The sequence below is a fragment of the Lepisma saccharinum genome, chromosome 30 (assembly GCF_977018435.1).
Source record: "Lepisma saccharinum chromosome 30, izLepSacc3.1, whole genome shotgun sequence".
NCBI classification, from domain to species: domain Eukaryota; kingdom Metazoa; phylum Arthropoda; class Insecta; order Zygentoma; family Lepismatidae; genus Lepisma; species Lepisma saccharinum.
Window position 1 is genome coordinate 36,663,641 of NC_139258.1, and position 21,717 is coordinate 36,685,357.

Sequence of the window (21,717 nt, forward strand, 5' to 3'; positions counted from 1 at the left end):
GAAGTAAATTACGTGCGAACATTCTCCTGGCTCGGACACGAGGCCTCGATATTACGTAGCGTGACGTCAGAGCATGTGATGTAGTATTGCCAAGTTTATCATACAGCTATGAAATGGGGTGGTGATAAACTTATGATGGGTCGGCAGTTATGTCGGGGCATTTAGCGGATTTGCAAAAGAAGGTCCTGGACGAGTACCCGAAGGCGTTAGTTACACATTGCTACGCTCAAGTATAGATTTAGTGCTGTCCCAGGGAATGATCTATCCACTTTGCCACATCAGAACGTTAAAAGCAAACCATCCCACCCTTTTCACAACCCAGGTGGTGTTATAAATAACGCTTATTTAACACAGTTGAACAGTGCAGGGAGCCAATAATTGACTTTCTTTCTAATATTTGATGACAACTGAAATGGACTGGTCAGGTGTGCACAGCTTATGGATTCGTGCACTTTTTGCAATGCTTTCAAACAATATTTTTTATACTGAGACATTTTCTCCTTTGATGAAAAGTTTATCTCGGGTTATCGACAAGGTGAGTTGCGGAGAAGATTCCAAGCTTTCGAGAGCTAATGTCACTCTCATCTTCAGGGAAGAAGTGAGTGTGACGTTAGCTCTCAATAGCTTGGAATATTTTTTGGCGTTTACTAAGAAGAAATATTGTGCCCTCCTACCCACCCTTCCAGTTTGGAAACATAGTTCTGATGTTTGACAAGTTTTGCGACTACGTAAAAATGTCACGTTTTGCCACTGGCTAAAGCATTTGTGTGTGTTTGTGTTTGACACACATGCAACATGGAGCGACGTAAAAAATAACAAAATACATATGCAACATGTTAACACTAAATTGTGTATGTATTCAAAGTTTCTTTGATACATATATATAACATATTATTTAAATGCATTACATAATCAATTCATCTGCCTCATAACAAACCAACAGCAAAAATGATATAATTTCTCAAATGTGCTCCCTCATTTTCATACAAACAATTATTCATTAATTTAAGAGCAAACTGGTTTGCAGTAATAATCTGAAGTACACAGTTGATCTTACTTCTCTCTCTGCTAATTTACAATGCTTCTCACTCGCAAGAAAATTCTTGGGTGCAAATTATTGCAAACTGAAAACAATATTAATTTAATAGGGTGCCTCATTCTCTGTTCCATAACTTTTAAATTTAGATTGTTCACCGTCCCGTAGCTATTGCTCTGAAGTTTTTCAAATTTACGACATACATTTCACGAAAGAGTACAATGCATGGTTGCTCAAAATCCAAAATGTATTTACACCATTACAAAAAAATAGCAGACATTACTTTTCAGCCCGCCCTCATATAAGCAGTGGGCAACTTTAGGACCTTAGTTCCCAAGATGTCCCATTATTGTAATTTATTTTCTTTTAAAAAAAAAACTTACAAGCAATTTACAAAATATTCATTTAGTACATGTTGTTAATTAGTTAGAAGAGGTTATTTTTTTTTAATTAAAAAAAAATTACCTCTTATTAGAAGTTTGTAAATTGTTATTGGCAATCTTTGATTCACCTACCTTACTGCATAATTGTTTAACTTCCTAATAAATAAGTGTTCAACTTTGCCAGTTAATAAAATGAGTGAAGTTTATCAAGCTTGTTGGGAAGGCAAAATGAAATGTATTTTTGGTTCCAATCCTGGCAAGCAGAAAAAGCAATTAGTTTCCCTCAACTTTTCCAAATTTTTTGAACATTTTTACACACACGCTCGGATCTAAGATGCACCCTAAAAATTTGAGGTAAAAAAAAAAAGACAATACCCAGATAGAAACAGCACCCTTAAGGTTGGAGGAGGGGAAGGATAAAAGACAATAATCAGAGACATTGGCGGAAGAAGAATTACCAGTAGCAATTTTATTTTCTTTATCTATAGTATTTGGAAAACAATATGCACCTATAGAATTTCCCTTCAACACATTTCTTTTCTTGCTAGGCACAGTATCAATCATTTATTAATCTCAGTAGTAACAAGTATGTAACAGAGTATAATACAAGCACAGTGTTGTTAGGTACCTAATACATTTGCATTATTTTAAAATGAGAAATAAGCACCATTTTTAAACAGTGTATGATATGATGAAATGTTATAAAAGCCAGGGTTCTAAATATAAGCTGCACCTTATCTTTTCACAGTTGAAATTTGGATAAAAAATGTGGTTTATTTTTGGGGCAATACAGTATTAGTTATGTTGATCAAATTTTCAATGTCAATCTTTAGTACCTGAAGAATTGATATGTGTACATTGGTTTAGATGTTCAAAAAGATGTGCATCTCATCAAGCAGAAAATTCACAGTTGTTTTAACGCAACAATTTTTGTATTTATAGCTCAGAGGTTTCAGATGTAACACAGTATTAAAAACTGTGAATTATTTAACCTCCATAGATAGATGTTTAAATCAAAGTGATTTATTAGCATTTACTAGGACTTAATTTCCATAAGGTTTTAGCCCTCTACATCTGCTACTTTCAGAGATATCAACAGGACAGGTCACTTTTGATCAATTGTTCTCTCTCACAGCCAAACAAATCTACTGATTGAGTAAGCTGAAGTAGGATTGAGTTATTATTTGATAGGTCTAGCAGTCCTATCATCCCGATGGTAACGAACCTTCCTTGATTGGTTCAAGGAGCAACACAGCCTTTCTTTACTTGCCAAAGTGATGATTTTTTTTATCACTGACAGCTATGAACTCTCGTCACTCGGAGAATAGTAGTTCAATTTGAGACTTATTGTTCTATGGATAAGCGAAATGGGTTGTGATCAGATATAATAAAAAGTAACAATGAACACTCTTCTCACTTCACTTAGAACACTTTGTTTACTAAGGAGAGAGATAAGGATCTTAATATGTAATGTCCAATACTGACACATTGGAATCAGCTCACCTCTAACCAAGATGGATAAAAAATAAGATTTTTATTAAAAAATTTCTCTTTGATGATTTTTTTTATGAAAAAAAAAACCCTTAAAATTGCTTGTATGGCTTTTGGCACCAAACATATAGATTTGTTTTTTACAGAAAGGTTTTTTCTAGTAAACGGCCCTGTAAAATATTTGAAAGGTTTGATTAAAGCAAATAAAAAGTATATGTAAATATACCTTTTTCTGTTTCTGATACTGTGTACATGAACCTACTATGGAAATGTTTCTTGAGTGTGTTAATGAAACTATAATAATTTCAGTAACTTCTCTTCCACTGAAAATAAAACATTCTGGATGTACTCCATAATTATAACTTTTTATAGTCATTGTAGGTGAATTTTGACAATTTTTTAAATGATAGTTTGCTAAATATCAGCTGCCATGTTTATTTACAGTTTAATGATAATGACACTATTTATGGTTAAACTTTATTAGTATTTTGTATATTTTTCTGCACAAAATGTATGCTATTTTTGCATATAAAAATTATTGAAGTTTAAATCAAGAGAAATTTAAGTGTGTGTACAGTTTACATATTACATTTCCTTTTGTATGAGCTTCACCACATCAGTACATATATTTTTTTCTTCTTAGAGTCTAATAAAAACTATTAAATGATTACGAGATTAATGTACTTTCACCAAAAGTAATTCTGATATCTGCAAAATCGTGATTTAAATCAGTGATGATATTTTAAAACAATCACCTGATTTAAATCAATCCGCCTTGCCTCTAATTAAAAAGTTAGTAAATTTTGTAGCTTGACATTGTCCAAGGTTTAAACTCTGCTTTAGAGGAACCTTTCAACATACTAGAGGCGCATTTCAAAAGAAAGGGCCGATTATTTATAAAAAGTGACTGGCAACAGTGAACAGATTGCACCTGCGCAGTAACATCAATTGGTCCATTGGGGACCTACCAATGTTGCTACACTTCTTTTCTTCTTTGATATAATCAATTGGCCCTTATTTTTCAAATGCACCTCGTATATACAGTGGAACCTCGATTTTACGTTTTTGAGAGGAAGAAACTGCAAAATCCTAAAATGCAGGAAAATGTAAAATCGAGGAAAATTTTATAACATTTTGCTATGTTGGGACAATCAAGTTTGAATATACAAGGTGGCGCAAAAGTCATCACCTGATTTTCTTACCAACGACTTCAAATATCCCCAAAGAAAAAATCTGGAGCGGTCAAATCGGGGGACCTGGCTGGCAATGGCAAATCACCAAAACGGGATATTATTGATTGATTTGGTGTTTTAAGTCCACTTTGTGCACAGTAAGGTTAATCGGGACTGGACCTACAGTTTAAAGTGGGATCCGAACCACCATGTGTCTCCACTGTGTATCGAACAAAATGCGATATTACTCTGCCCGGAAAAGTGTTAGAAAAAAGAACTAATGTTCCGCAGGCTGTATGTGGGATATACTTATTAATTTTTGCACACAATAAATTTCGTGAGTATCTTCTATTTAACTGACAAAACACTACTGATATAAACAACAAGATGTCAAAATAAAGGTCAGTTCAAATAGGATGATGAATTTTGCGCCACCTGTTATAATGCGGAAAAATGTCACATCCAGGAACTTAAAATTGGGGTTCCACTGTATTGACTTTTGAGAATTATAAAATGTCAGTTTCATATCAAAATGATATTTTATGAAAATAACTACAAGAGCTCTTTACAAGTCAACTGTGAAAAATTTAGAAGGGAATAGTTTGAATTACTAGGAAGTTGTTCTAAAATTGCCTTCTTTTATTTCATCAAAATGTCAGTATACAAAGTCAGAGTAAGGTATAGACTCAACAATTTAATCTAAAATAAAAAATAACTCAGATATGCTCTACAGCTCATTTTACGCAGCTTTCAGACAAGTGACAAGCGACATGGGTCTCTTCAGACTGTAGAAAAACAATCACTGTGCATGAGCGACCAGTAAACAGAGGTGATACAATTCATGCTATTGAGAAAATGGGCAATCTAAGTGACATTTATTTCTGAATGTTTGTTTCCGAGAGACATCTGCCGCTTGTCACTTTGGTCTTTAAGCTCCCTATAAGATACTACTGTCACATTTACAAAGCTAAAAACATACATGATCAATGTCAATGTCAATCATTTCATAATGATATTGTTCCACAAAAACATTCTCACAATATAAATACAATCATATGGTTTATTCACTCACCATTCATTCTAGTTTCAAAACCATTATCTGACTTTAAAATCACAGTAGATATCACTTATTGCATAGGAAGTTGCAATAGGTACTTGGTTACTAAATAAAACAATAACAAATTCAATGAGAGTATTTTGATATCAAGACACATACCTTCACTAAAAGTATTCATTCCTAAAACTATAACTGAAAACAATCATCAAAAAAGGCGATCTCTGAGATTCTGGTAGAATTCAAGAACTTTTGGATCAGCTCTAACCCGCTTGGGGTCAAAGTCAAGCACTCTAAGAGAGCGTAGGTTCCGTGCTCTTGAAAGGGCTACATAGGCTTGGCCTGCTTCAAACACTCTGGACAAAGAAACTTCTACACAGTCAAGTGTTAGACCCTGCAAGAATGAAATGAGAAAGGGAATGTTGTAAGCAATCCACAGCAACTTGAGCAGAAAGAAATTATAATGTGGCATGAATGACATAAAAAAGAAGAGTTTACAGTATTCTTGTCGGGAAACCTGATGGTGAGAGACAAGTGGGAAGGCCAAGACAAGATGGAGGGATAATGTTGAAATGGACCTAAAGGAAGTCGGTAAGGATGGAAAAGATTTGATTAATCTTGCCCAGGATAGGGACAGATGGAAGGCTTGTGTTGCTGCAGCCATACACCTTCAGTAGAGAGTTAGGTAGTTAATAAAAAAAATAATCCAGGTTTTCAAAATTTCAAGACTTGAAAAATCTTGCTGTGTTGGAAAATTATCAGCTAGAAAATTAACCCATTAGCGTGCAATGTTAATTGGACATTATTAATTTTCCACTGCTTCTAACACTTATATAAAGATTGTTAAAAAAAAAAGAAATATAGATAGGGGTTCAGAAACAAACATGCTACAACGCTAGGAGTCCCAGGTTTGAATCCTGGCCTGGGCATGAATTTTTGTGAGTGTCCATTCATATCATCACTCATTCCCATCTTCACAAATTAGCCACAAGTGGCACAAATGCGAAGTAAAATAAACTAAATCAATTAATCAATCAACTACATCATATGAATGACAGCATACTGACAACATTTCCAGTGGACATAAACATAGGTACCCCTACCACTTAGGCACTGGTCCCAACCTGTTTCTGTCCCCCCGTCTGCAAAGATGCTGGTTACTGGCAGAACCATTCTTCCACAGCATACAGCTGACTGCTCAGGAGAAGATCCCGACGGAAATGGAGTGATGTAGCCACAGGCAACTCAACCTATTAGGGTTGGGGGAGTCAGAAACACATGTGGGCTCTCTGTAACAGGTGCAACATGCAAGTTGTTGCCATATATTCTTCTTGAAATTCTTTGAAATAAAGTGGAACCTCGATTTTACATTTTTCAGGGGACCAAGCTGTAAAAACTTAAAATGCTTAAAAATGTAAAATTTGGGAAACTTTTATAGCATTTTGCTCCAAAGGGGAACATGAATATTTAATGTATAATGCCTAAAAATGTAAAACCATGGAATGTAAAACCGGGGTTCCCCCTGTACAGGCTAAATAATGTACAATTTGGGCACAGTTACTGAAAAATTATATTTTTCCTTCATGCAATAGCTAGTATAAGCATTTGAACTTAAACAATTACTTTTCAAAACAGAACTGTTGACTTTAACTGTCTTACACACACACATGTTATGAATAAGGTTGCAAGGTGTAGGCAATAATTATTTCATAAAGACTGACCTGGGATTTGTGTATAGAAAAAGCCCAAGCTAAACGCAGTGGTATCTGTCTCCTTGTCAGAGTTACTCCTCCTGCTGTCTTCACCAGCCACTTCTCATACTTAATAGTAGTTTCTAAATTTGAGCGAAAACGCACAACAGGAAGACCTACAAAGAATTTGAAACAACTTTAGAAATGATAGAACAACAAATTGTGAACACAATACTGACATTTTAAAAATTCACATCATGTGAAATATCATGAAAGATACTCACACACACACATATGAACACTGACAAAATTATGTATAGAGTTGGAAACACTATACTTCTACTAACCTGCTCTTCCAGGCGAAACTAGATGATATAAAATTCTGGGTTGCATAACAGTAAGGATAGGTGATACATTATTTTGTCAGTGTACATACCAGGGTGAGTAAAAAGTTAATTCGTTTTTGCACATGGACAATGAGACTGGAGACACGAGGCATGACATCGGACTTATTTCGCAAAGTATAGGCCATTCGTTGTATGGGCTTCTGACAACATTCCATTAGAGCCATGATACCATTACGATACCCTTTGGCTGCTTTCGATGCCAAAAACTTGCGCACACGTTTCCACAGCATCCAATATTTCAAACTGTCATCCTTGCGGGAAATGCGCGAGAGATCGAAACAAATACTAATCAGAAGTGCAAGATCAGGGCTGTACAGGGGATGAGGCAACACTCCAATTACATCCAAGTCATGCAGTTTCTGGGTAACAATTTGTGACCGCTGACATGAGATGTTATCGAAAGGTTCTCTTTCAATGATGGGTACTTCTGGAGCATAGCATCATGGACCCGCTGCAGTTGTACAGCGTAAAGATTCCCCATTGATAGCATGATTGTCTGGAATGAGTTTCCAGAACACTGGACCATCGATTTTCCACCATTTGCACAACATGACCTTTTCAAACCATCCCCTTTGAACAAGTGGTATTGCTTCTTGCCATTGTCGCAACCACTGCTTACCACTGGCAAAATATTGTAGAAAGATCCACTTTTTGTCACCTGTGACAATTCGATGCCAAAACCTGTCGTCCCGTGGATTTTGAAGCAATTATTGACAAATGGAGACTCGTTCACCCTGTTGTGGAGTCAACTCGTTGGGAACAAGTCGAGGCCATTGAGACAAAACCCGTTTGGTGAAGAGAGCGAACCAGGGTGCTTTTGGACAATCCAACCTGTCATGCCAGTTGCCGTGTAATGACACTTGTATCAGCGGTTACGTGCTCTAGTAGGGCATCTGCATCCATGGCACCCGGTATCCCACATTGGGACTTCTATTCCACACTCATGTCCCCAGATGAGAACCACTCGAACCATTTCTGTACTATTATAACGTTCACTGTGCCCTCACCTTTCACCACATATATTTCCCTTGCAGCACTTGCAGTTTTCACCCCTTTCTTTCCAATAATGTCATAACAAGATACACACTGCCAATTTGTTGACCTCTATGATGGACCACTGGAGGTCAGCATTTCAGCACTGATAAGGAAGTGAAGCAGGATGTCCTTGGATAGTTCAGGCGAACTGACAATTTTTTCTGTGCTGAAGCTTTCCAAGGCTGGTATAGTGAATAAATGTAGAAGGGGAGTACGTCAAAAAATAATTGCAGTTTCCACTTCTTAAACGCCCCTTGTAAATATTACGTGCCTATTACTGCAACTGATACCTTCTAATTCCAGGAATCGTACATAATTTTTCTATTGTCTGATAGTTTAATTTTATGTTGAGGTATAGTTTTCAGTGTCCACGTTATTTGTTTGGAAGTTACTTCTCCATATACAGCCCCTTCCCCTCTGCATTTCATGGAATATTAGAATGTCTGTTATTTAGAGGTGTGCATTAAGGGAAGGTACTATTTCCAGCAGGGGTTCTCAAACCTTTTTGTTTCTGGCACCCTTAGTATTTCCAGACTTTCCGTGGCACCCAAGTCAGAATGCAGGCTTATGTAATACTTGCAATGCTCAGTGTGGTTAGGTTGCTTGCTGTAAGTTAAAAACAACACATACTTATTTCAAATTCAAAACCATTTTATGAGTAAAAAGTACTACAGGAAAACCTCGTTAATATGATATTGGTTAATACGAAGTACCCTTTAATCCAAAGTTCTTCCCATTCCCCAGCCGATAAGATAGTATTTATAATGTATTTCAGTACAGATAATTTTTAATATGAAGTTGTTTACAAGACCCTTCGGCAAAACTGGTTTCGCTTAATTCGAAGTAGACACCTGTGTAAGTCGACAAGAGAAGATTGAATGTGGAGAGAGCTTGGACTTTATTTTAACTGGACCTTGACATATTTCCTTGTCCTAAGAGCTGCTGACAACTCGAGGGAAGCAGCCCGAAATGCCTGATGGACATTGACATTCTTTGTCAATGTGCATGGCAGGTCAAGCTCTTTCCCCACTGAATATTTACCAGTGCTAGATGAGAAATGCGAGATAAGATCGCAGGAATGTTCCAAGATACAAGATGCGTGGCACCTGGAAGTCTCACCCATCTGTCTAGCTTTGAGCTCGAGATTCAGCAATTTCCCGTGAGCAAGCAAATTTTGGCCTGGTAGCCGACAACTTCCGGTAACCACTTCCATTAAAAGCGTGTTCTTTGTGCCCTGTAGAACTCCATAAAAAAAGGGAAACTGTTACAGATATTCAAAGCCACATAGGTCAACTAAAGATCGTCAACCCGCTTAATGCTTTGTCATCTATGTTCTCCGCAAAAGTTGACGTCGATCTTACATATGTTGCAACTCCAGTTTCCTGCTTCATACATTTCCCAACTGTGCTGGTCATAAAATTTGCCAAAACAGTGTTCTGTTGGCTGAGTAACTTCTCCCTTTTTCTATCAGCAAACGGGGGTGGGGGGGGGGGGGGGTCCGTTGCTAATTGTTCCGGCCACGATTTTCTTGCTCGTGTGCGCACACGGGCTCCTTTCCTTTGGCGTCTAAAATAAAGCAACCAATTCTGAATACCTTCTTCAAAATGAACAAAAACCGCAGGATAAGTACAAGAAAAGTGACCCCCTCCCTTCTCCTACAACAGCTCATTATCCGCCACTGTTGTGCATGGTAATGTGATAATTGCAGAATTCAGGTCCCTCTTTCTTGTTTGAATGCTGCTGTCTGGATAGAAAATATTGCCCGTATTATTGTCTGTTGTATGGTAAAACGTAATGCAAGGAGCATTTTTCTTTTCCACATTGCTAATAAAAGTTCGGTCTTCGACAATTGCGTTATCTTTAAAATATGGATGATTTTCCTTCTGCCACCTGCTGCTCTAACTTCCATCCGGTCTCATTGTGTTTACACTGCAGCTGGCGCTGGTGTTTAGTCTAGGGTCTGGAAAGCTGTCGCTTGCATCAGAAATGACTATCCAGCGCAAAGGAATAAGCATCATTGTTTTGAATCTCGCAAAGCTGTTTTCATTTGAGGATAACGAAATTCGATCTCCAGAAAGAAAAACAAGAGTTAAAACAACTTCATGAGGAAAAGTTTTAGCGGAGCGAGTGTTTGACCTCCAGAATACTCCTGAGTCCTACAATAAATTGTCGATTAATCTGATAATACGCAAGTTTCGTAAAGCTTGTTTTGAGTTCATTTTATGCTGATGAGCTAAGCGGGACTAAATATAGAGTTTAAAGTGGGATCCAAACCAGAGTGATTATCGAGTGCGGCACTGTTTAATGTGTCCTAGGATACACATTCGGTTCAATAACAGATCGCAAGTTGTGTGTTTACTTTTTCAGAGTGGATTACAATGCAAGTTGAGGAAGAGTTTGGACTGATCCGTGCAAAGGGGGGGAGGGGATGGTGAATATGAAGTTAACTGAAGCAAAGAAAATGTGACCTTTTTTAAGATGTGTTTTAGACAACCGAACCATAACAAAATTTACAGCCCCGATTTTTTATTTTTTTTTTATTTTTTGGTGCCAGGGAAAGGTTGTGTTCCCTCCCAAGAGAATCTTCTCTTACCAGTTAATCCTGTAACGGTAAATGTTCTATTGAACGTACATAAAATCCAATATTCATTCTGTCCGATTATCTCCAGTCTCTTGCTCGCGCCAGTGTGACTACTGTCAAGATTCTTCAGAGTTTCACTTCTTACAATAAAAGAGATTGTTTTCCTTTCCGTAGGTCTCCGTGCAAACGGGTTTCTTATGAATTCAAATTGTAAGAATTTCGTGGAAGAGCAACGACTTTGCACAATTAAAAGAAAATGCCGTTTTTTAAAAGACTTTTTGCCACAAAATGCATCCCATGCATAACCGGTTGTATAACTAGGCAGGATAAATGGTGTTAACAGTCTCCTTGGAATCTTCGTGTCCGCGTAAGCTACGTGTTCTCATTTTGTGTAACATTTTTTACACTTTCTTTAAAACGTACAATATTATTATACATACAAATCTTATTTGCTGAGCTACCACCAAGTATAAAACATCCGTTGTGGGGGATAATTTATACTCTACTTTATTTACATCTGAAAAACAGGGGCCATCTTGAAAAGTTTGGATAACTCGAAGTCGTTTAATTCGAAGTTGACATTTTTTGGTCCCTTGAACTTTGTATTAACGAGGTTTTCCTGTAAATAAGCACATATTTGGAACATTTCGAGGTGCCCCTGTAAGCCATCCATGGCACCCCAGGGTGGCATGGTGCACACTTTGGAAACCACCAATTTACAGTATTTTTGGTTATGTTGATATTCTACCTCTCTAGCTAACTATGACTTACCTTCACCATCAAAGCGAGTAACAACTCCCCTGGCTCCATTAACAAGCCCTTCGGAGACATCTATATTCTTCATAAGCATGACCTGGGCACCCACTTTCAATGTCATTTTGCTGTCTACTGGGGTATGCTGATTGATATGATGACATAACTGAGGATCACTATCAATGGATACAAAGTTCTTGCTCACACCTGAAATAGTAGAGTCCATACAACAATCACGTTCCAAGATACAAGAAAATAAACAAAACAATCTGAACACCTTACGTACACTCAAAAGTATATAAGCCTATTGACAATATTTAGGAAAGGTAAAGTTCCCCATGCATATAGCAGCATGCCATGAAGGCACATCTAGGGGATGCGGGGGTAGGGCTCCACACATTCTTGATCTCAGCCATTTCAGAGGTGATGTGATCAGCAATGCAGTTCAGCCACCTTTAGCCCCAGGTACTCATTGGTTTGAGGCTGGGTGAGCCCCGGAGCCACTTTATGCAGGGGCAAGGCTGTAAAAATTCCGATCTCAGATCACCCTGGAAATCGAACCTGGGTGCCCCGCATGGCAGTCAGATGACCTACCGACTAGACAATATTTAGGAATAAATAAATTTTTCCTGATACCAGTAAGTACTGATATCAATATCCGATATTCTGCTTATTTGACATAAAACTTCAATTTATTTAAAAGTACATACCTAAACATTACTCTTTTTAAGGGCATGAGGAAGAGTTTGCATCCAGCCAGATACAAGGAGCTTAAACTGCTCCTCTCCCACAGACGTTTCCCCGTGGCGAGCTGAGTTGAGAGGTCTGTGCATGGGATGGCCATAGGAGAAGAAAACTAAGGATTACGCTTATGGGAGTACACTACTCTCTCGCTAATCCAGCCATTCCTTGCACATATGGGTGCCGGATTTGCGGAAGTGCCGCATTATTGAGGGGGTCGGAAATTACGTACTACTATGTAGTTTAAACACAAAGGGACTATACAGGGTGTACTTTACGTGTTTCCTTTTAGAAGCCATAGCATGTACTGAACTTTACTGTAAGAAAGTCACAATTTCAAATACTGTACGTATGTATAGCATTGTTTAACATTTTTAACTAACAACATTGTTGAACACGATAATTCATTGTTGTGCGCGTCATTTCTGTTTGAGTGACTACAGGCCGGATGTGGGCCGGACTATTGAGGACCGGATTAGCGAGAGTCTAGTGTATTATTTTATTTGTTCTCTTGGGAATATCAAACTTCCGATGGCATAGGAAAAAGTATGACCAGAAAGAGTTCACATTGAAGATTTCAGTTGTCAGAGGTAAAGTCAAAACTCATATGAACTCATAAATTATTTTCTAACCGGACACTGACTCAACACCGATAAGATGGGGGTTTGTGGAAAATGTTCCAAAACGGTGGTGCGACAAGATATGTTTCAAAAGATTCAGTGTAAGACCTGCAATAATATTTATCACAGCGCCTGTGTGAATTTAAAAGAGGATGACATTAAATTTATGCGTTCTATGGAACAATCATGGATCTGCGATGTGTGTGTAAAATCTCGCCGAGGTAGTATTGGTGATGGAACACCCGTGGTTTCTGATGATCATCATCCTACCCATGATGAGATGTATCGTCTTTTGTTAGATATAAAGGAGGAAATAAATGTAATAAGGAGAAGTAATAAAACGGTGGAGGATGAGATTGGGAAATCACTGAATTTAGCTCATGAAAAATTAGACGAGAACGCCAATCTATTAAAGTGTCAAAGCGTTGAATTGAAGAAATGTATGGAGGTAATAGATGATTTAAGAAGCGATAATGCCAGATTACAGAAGAAAATAGGAACTTTAGAATTACAGTTGGATGAACTGGACCAGTATGGTAGAAGGAACACTTTGGAAATACATGGGGTCCCAACTAGTGAAAACGAAAATGTAGTAAATATTGTTAAGAATGTAGGTCAGGCTTTGGATGTAAAACTTGAAGACAACATGATTGATTGTTGTCATAGATTGAAATCATCAAATCAAAATGTACCTGGTATAATAATTAAATTTGTAAAGAGGGACGTCAGAGATGAAGTTCTTCGTAGACGTAAAGTAAAAAGGACGTTACACTGTAGGGACCTCGGTCTGAATCAGGGGGGGCCTGTATATATTAACTGTAATTTAACACCGCTAAGGAGGAGTGTATTCAATGAGGCTAGAAAACTTAAAAATGAAAGAAATTATGCTTTTCTTTGGATTGACTGGGCAGGCAATATAAAACTTAGAAAAGCAGCTAATGACTCTCGGGTACATATACTTAAGTCAGTGCATGATGTTCGTGCTCTTGTTTAGAATGGCGAGTCATACAAATTTGTCATTTTATTATCAAAATATTTGTGGCTTAAATACTAAACTAACGGATATGTATCTGAGCGTGTTAGCGAACAATTATGACATAATTGCCATAACTGAAACTTGGCTTACGGCTAATGTAACGGTCTCTGAATTTAGCGATAATAGGTATGTAATTTTTCGTCAGGATAGAATGGATAAAAGGGGTGGAGGTGCTTTAATAGCTGTAAAAAGTAATTATTATGTAAGAAACATAGACGTTAATATTGAAAATGTTGAGATTGTATGCATTAAGATTGGGCTTGAAATTTACTCTTTAATTGTAATTTGTGTATACTTCCCGCCAAAGTCAAATGTTATAGCTTATCAAACATTTTATGCATTTGTAGAAGATATGTTTAATATATGTAGCTGTAAAATTATAATAATTGGAGACTTTAATATTCCGTCTATTATTGAGTCGACTCATGATTTGACACAGGGGAATCAAATTGAAATGGAATTGCATAATTTTGTGTCTCTGACTGGTCTTGTTAGCATAAATAACATTAAAAATATCAATAATAGAACGCTTGATCTAGTATTAACGAACGTAGATAATTTACCGGAAGTTCGAATGTGTACGGATCCTCTTGTGAAGATTGATAGACATCAATCTCTTGACATCGAAATTAATGAAGGTATGATCGATGCGTGTCACAGGCTCAAAAAACATCCAGGTCAAAGTGCGTCCAATATTATTGTTAAATTTGTAAGAAGAACTGATAAAGATAAATTTGTTCAAAGGAGAAAGGTTAAACGTAATCTAAACTGTAAAGATATTGGTCTCACCATAGGGGGGCCTATTTATGTAAATCAAAGTCTCACAATGCAAAGGAAAATCGCCTTCAGCGAAGCACGGAAAGTTAAATGGGAAAAAGGTTATGAATATCTGTGGATTGATTGGTCTGGTAATGTTAAGTTGAGAAAGAGAGATAATGATTTGGTGGTCCATATATTAAATTCAATAAATGATGTCATCAACTTGAAATAAAGGTATGGCCGAAACCGACAACTATTTTTCAGATACTAGTGAACTATCCGTCTACTATCAGAATGTTAGAGGGTTAAATACAAAATTACACAAATTATACTCTAGTATATCCCTCGAAAATTATGATATAATTATACTAACAGAAACTTGGTTAAATGTGGGTGTATACGATGGCGAGCTCATGGATAACCGATACAATGTTTATCGCCAGGATCGGGTCCATAAGGGAGGGGGTGGTGTCTTGGTTGCTGTAGCAAACAAATATTCTGTTGAGCAATTTAAAATCACTATAGAATATGTAGAAATAGTATGTATCAAATTTATATTTGAACATACAAGCTACTTCTTTATATCAGTATATTTTCCACCAAAACCACCAATTAAGAAGTATCAGGATTTTTTTGAATTTGTTGAGGAGATTGCTAACCGGCATAGTTTTAAAGTAATTATTGTTGGTGATTTTAATATTACCACAATAATAGATGATCAATATAATTTATTGGAAGGTGGACCTATTAGTATTTCTCTTGCTAATTTTTTATCAATGGGAAATTTTAAATCTGTCAATCATGTTAAAAATAAAAATGGGAAAACCCTAGATTTACTATTGACAAATATAAGTGATAGCATGAATCTTACTAGAAATTTACACCCGTTGCTTGAGGAAGACCACCACCACCCGTCACTACATATTCAGGTCTTTTTAAACAAAAAGGTTACTAGTGTTAAATCAAATCCAGTTACTGTATACAATTATGCAAGGGCTGACTTCTACAATATGTACAAACACTTGGAAAATGAAAAATGGGACAATTTAGCTACTTACAAGAATCCCAATGAAGCCTTAGACTATTTTTACAAGGTAATTAATGGTGTGATAGACATATATGTGCCGAAAATATCAATATGTAAAAAACGTTCTTACCCATGTTGGTTTACATCTGATATAATAAGAAACTTAAAAGAAAAAGAAACATATAGAAGAAAGATGAAATATTCAGACTACTATCAAACTAAATTTGCTGAATTACGTAGAAAACTAAAAAGAATGATAAATATAGCATATAAAACATATGTATCAGAAATAGAGAACAATTTAATAAGCAACATTAAACCATTTTGGAATTTTATAAGAAATAAGAAAAAAACGAATAGGAAACTAGCCTATATGATGTATAAGGGTAATAGATTGGAAACGAACGTATTAATTACTAATGGTTTTGCTGATTATTTTCAAACAGTGTATGCTTCAAATCCTTCAACATATAACATTATTGAACCCTCTGACATGATAGTATCTCAGTCGCTGGTGGTAGATTCAATCACCGACGCAGAATGCAATGAAGCCATAAAAAAACTGAAATCAACCAAATCCAGTGGTCCTGATCAATTGCCAACATATATATTCAAAGGTTGTGCCGAATTATTATGCACCCCTTTGTGTTATATTTATAATATTGTTTTAAAAACTCAAATTTTTCCTGATCTTTGGAAAATCAGTAAAATTTGTCCTGTTCTAAAAAAGGGAGACCCATGCGAAATTACAAATTACCGACCCATTTCTCTAATCTCAGCTCCTTCAAAAATATTTGAATACATACTATATAACAGGATATTTAACCATGTTAAACCTTATATATCAATAGATCAACATGGATTTTGTCCTGGAAAGTCTACTTCAACTAATTTGGTCAATTTCACACAGAGTATATCCGATTCCCTTGATGATAGGAATTCTGTTGATGCAATATATATGGACTTCGCCAAAGCCTTTGATACTCTTGACCACGATGTATTGTTAAGTAAATTGTCTAAGTTTGGTCTCTCTCATAACTTTCTTACGTTAATATCTTCTTACCTATGCAATCGAATGCAATTTGTAACATACAATCAAGCTAAGTCATACACTTACAAAGTTTGTTCTGGTGTACCGCAAGGCTCCAATCTTGGACCATTATTCTTTCTATTATACATCAATGATCTACCCACAATTTTTAAATACTCAAAATGCTTACTTTTTGCTGATGACTTAAAATTGTATAAAGTAATGAAAGATTCAAATGATGCACATAAGTTACAAAAAGACTTGGAAAATGCACAAAGATGGAGCATAGAAAATAAATTAAACTTTAATGTCACAAAATGTTTTGCAATAACTTTTTCCAGGCAAATCAGACCTAATATTTATCAGTATACAATGAACAACCGTGCATTACAAAGAGTAAATCAGATAAATGACTTAGGAGTTACATTAAATAATAAATTATCTTTTGGAACACACATTGATCAGATTTGTAATGATGCTTACAGAACGTTAGGGTTTCTAATTAGAAGTTCACAAGACATGCATAATGAAAGAGCTCTGACAAGCCTTTTTAATTGCCTTGTTCGAACCAAATTAGAATACGCAAGTGTAGTCTGGTCACCTCACACTCAATGTAATAGCAAAAAAATAGAAATAATTCAGAAGAAATTTGTGCGTTACTTATATTACAAAAAACACAAAAGATCATCTTTTCAGGATCAGGTATCATATAAACAATTACTCAGAGAATTCAATGTTACACCTCTGTACGAAAGGAGAGTAGTATCTCATCAATTATTTTTATATAAGTTAGTCAACGGGCTGGTTGACAGTCCAAGTCTCCTCCAAACATTAAAATTTAATGCTAAGAAGGACATGTTGCGGTTCAGGCAGCCTTTTTATTACAGTAAATCCAACTCAACAGAACACCAGATTTCCCCCATTCTAAGACTATGTATTAAACATAATGAAATAGTCAGAAACGGTGGAGACTTGGATTTTGCTATGCCATTCATGCAATTCCTGTCTGTCCTTCGAAGAGGATCATGAATCATGAATAAATAATAAATAATTATAGATGTTTTCTGTGTATATGGGTATGTTTATAAATACAATTTGCTTGTATGTGTGTATATTTGTTTATATATGAGTATTTGCATGTGCATAGTTATAAATGCCTCAGTCTGTATATAGATATGTACCTTGTTCTACCTCAGTGAATATCACTTTTGGATTTATGTTCTCTAGAATACCTATGCTGGTGTCTTTTTTATGAAACCATTATTGTAGTTTTGCTCTCCTTTTTCTTCTATTGTTTTTCTTCTATTGTTATTGTATTGTATTGTATTGTTGGAATTATAATTTTTTAATTGTTTAAAATATGTATATATGTAAGCCTATTGTAATTGGAGCGAAAGCTCTGTTATAGGTGTAATAAATAAATAAATAAATAAATTTCATCAGCCTTAACTTGAAGTAGTTGCATTTTTCTTTCTCCACAAGGAATGTATGGGATTCTGAAAAAAAACTTATTTGTCATACGTTGTGTCTAGCTTAATAATCAACTTACAAAAAGCTTCCACTTTAACATGGGGAGAAATTCATACTTTTTATTTTCTTAGTCGGTGGAAATTTTTAGTAGCAGTGCTTATTCCAACAATATTGAAATAAATCCACAGCTGGTGCGAAACTGTCACTCTTCCCCTTAAGACTTCAAACAAGGGTGCACAGGTACTTCATCTCAGTTGTTTTTTCTTATAGACTGCTCTACTATGCTGAACAAAGCAAGGTATGACCCATAACTCTTCCATTTTTAGGTTCTGAGCTATTAAAGTAGAAGTGACTAGTACTGAATTTTCTGTACAAGAGTGGAAGCATTTACCAGTGAATATTCAGTTACTATTCCCAACCCTGAAATAAGTGCCCTCTGCTTCTCCTTCTTCCTCCCAGTACCATCAAGAGACAAAAATTTGCTGCATTTCAATTTTACTTTCAATTCCATAGGGATGTGACGAACCTGAAAATTTACCGATGCCGATGTACTCACCGATAACTTTTGGAACCGATACCGATGCCGATACTTAACCGATTCCGATACATAAGATTATTAAACAGAAATGGGATGTTATTTTCAGCATGACAAAAATAAATTTGCTATGTACATTTCTATTGCATATCATATGTATATACATATATATTCTCAAGAGATGCAAATGTACATTTGCATCTACAAAATATTATGTGAACCTTTAAGAAGTACATGGATTCTCAAGAGATTTAACATTAGTACACAAGCAGTTCTTTGAAATGCAAAATGAATTCCTGTTCTGCCAGATTCAACTTCCGAAACATGAGATTTGGAAGCACTTCAGGAAGTAACCTACTTCTTCTCTTATCGCAAATCTGTTCAGCAACACTGAACACTCAATCACTGAATGCTGATGCAGCAGGTATGCCCAAGTATTTTCTCAGCACTTGCTTCAGGTTTGAATATTCATTTTTGAATTTCCAATACAACAGCAGATCCTGGTTCAGCAATGTACTGTTTTATTTCCGATTTATAGTTAGGTTGATCCTCTGAATGAGAGTTTGCAATAATTTTATTACAAAAACTCTACAATAATGACGAATCATAACCAAATTTTCAATAAATCTTACAAAACTAGAATATAAAACTTATTAGAAGGTAAAACTCTAGTATAATCTGTACTGGTTTAAATATCGGATTTTTGCCGATTCCGATACTGATGCCGATGTGTCAATTTCTGCCGATTTACATACATCTGTAATCTGCTTCGGCACATCCCTACTACAAGGATTTACAATAGCAGTGTTGTATGAATACTGTGCAATCTGTGGGCGATGGGACTGATACTAGCATGCCATGCATATACAAGATGGTAGGTGTAACCAGAGTGAGTAGTGAGAACACTGCATTCATCTGTTGTCAGGTGAGAAAACATTTAGACAAGATGGAAGGTGACAATCATGGACAAAGATGGGCTGTGTGGTTTTTGGGGAAGCAAATTCATATTCCCCCTAACATGAACATGAAATTCATATATGTTTAACTATGGTATGTGGTCAGAATATTCCTGCATAGAAGACAGTGCACAACTGGGTCAAAGGGTTCGCCAGCAGCATGGAAACTGCACAAAAGAATATGAGGACTGGTTGTCTGCCAACATCACAAATTCTCAGGAACCTTGAGATCTTGTCTGAATTGATTATGGCTGATAGGTATATAACTTTTGATGAATTGGAGTCTGAGACAGGCTAAAGGCAGATTATTTGGTTATTGTCATGCACCGCTGCACGTTATTATTCATGATAATTTGAACATGAAAAGGTGTGCACACATTGGGTTCCATGAGATTTTAGGCAGACACAGAAAAACATAAGGCTGGGAGACTGTTGTTGGTTACAAGATTTCCTTGAGAAGCTGGTGACAAGCCATGGTGTCACTACCATACACCAGACAAGAAATACCAATACATGGATTGGTATTTCTGCAGGAAGTCTCTGGGACAAGAAATTACGTGCTACTCCATCTGCAGGCTAGCAGATGATCAAAGTCTTTTGGGACACTTCAGGCATACTGCTAATGGACTGGCTTTCACAAGGAACGACTGTCAACAGCAAGGTGTACTGCTACACCCTTAAGCTTGACGCCCACTGAGATGACGAACACACAGCAACAGAACTTACCAGAACCGCTTCCGGCATGTCAGTGTGCGATCATCCTTAAAATAACCTGCAGACTTCTGGCACGGAAATTCCAGCTTCCGTTCCATGCTTTCCCCTGTAGTAGCCGTTGCACCATTTCATTTCAATAGAAGCAGACAACAGAATTTCTGTTACTGGATATTTCCATGTTTCGCCGCGTCTCAGTGGGCATCAAGCTTTACACTGCTGAGACACAGGATTCACCAATAGTGAAAGAGGAAGTTATTGCGAGGATACAATTGCAATGCTCAACCCAACACCAGCAACATTACAACAACAAAGTTGCATTGCTAGGGTTAATTGTTGTGCCGCACTTACCCTATTCACCAGACTTCGTTCAATCTGATAATGGTTTATTTAACAACATGAAGAACTCGCACAAGGTAAAAAAAAAACTCACAAATAATGAAGAACTCTAGGCAGCTGCCCGTGAGTGATGTAGTACCCCGAAGAACAGTTCCCCAATACCATTATGAAGTTACCAGGAAGATGCCTCCCTGCACTGAGCAGGCAAAAATTTCTTTTTTGCCAAGGCTGCTGTGACTGGTCACTCCTAGCTGGACATAATTCCAGAATCACTTATGTTTTAGCTTGAGGGGGATCTTTGCAACAGCATGATGCTATACATTTCCACATGGATGTTCGCCGATACCTGCCAGATTTAAAACCCAGAAACATATTTTTGTGTGGGGTATATCAGGGCCTTGGTATACCTGCCCTTTGTGCCACAGCATTTGGACAAGATAAAGGAATAGGTCTCTGAGGTAGAGGATATGCTAGGATGCATCTGAGCAGAACTGGACTACCATCTTGACATCTACCGTGTCACCAATCACAACCACATTGAACATTTGTACTGTACAGGCAAAACTTGGATATTTAATGTGTATTTTATAGTAATTACAGTTGTGTTACGTTTGATCATGTATGAATAAATTGGCTTTACTCTTGCACCATCCTTTTTCAATTATCCTGTATAATGACACATGTTAGTTACAATATCTACTTTGCTGATACGACGACAATGTTTTAAATTACCTGAAAGCTGGTCAAGTTTTGTCGTATTGATGTGGTTTACATCTTGCATATGGCTACAGAGTCTGGTTGCAAGAATGCCTCCTTCACTCAAGGAATTTGAGAATGTTCCACGCAGCTTCTCTTCTATTTCAGATGTACACCTGAAAAACACAAAGTCA

The 21,717-nt window shown here is 36.6% G+C and overlaps 1 protein-coding gene across 3 annotated transcripts in view; it reads right to left on the minus strand.

Moving 5' to 3' along the window:
* Positions 1-4,330: 4,330 nt before the first annotated feature.
* The window catches only part of Pif1 (Pif1 DNA helicase), a 47,906-nt gene continuing 30,519 nt past the window's right edge, over positions 4,331-21,717 (minus strand). For 2 of the 3 annotated variants that reach the window (XM_083115181.1, XM_083115180.1), the window contains exons 7-10: positions 21,560-21,699; positions 11,622-11,810; positions 6,858-7,003; positions 4,331-5,530 (exon numbers count right to left, since the gene is read on the minus strand). In XM_083115181.1, coding sequence (XP_082971307.1) covers positions 5,345-5,530; positions 6,858-7,003; positions 11,622-11,810; positions 21,560-21,699 — 661 coding nt within the window. In that variant the 3' untranslated portion in view covers positions 4,331-5,344. The remainder of the gene's footprint in view (positions 5,531-6,857; positions 7,004-11,621; positions 11,811-21,559; positions 21,700-21,717) is intronic. The other variant, XM_083115179.1, reaches the window with a different exon arrangement.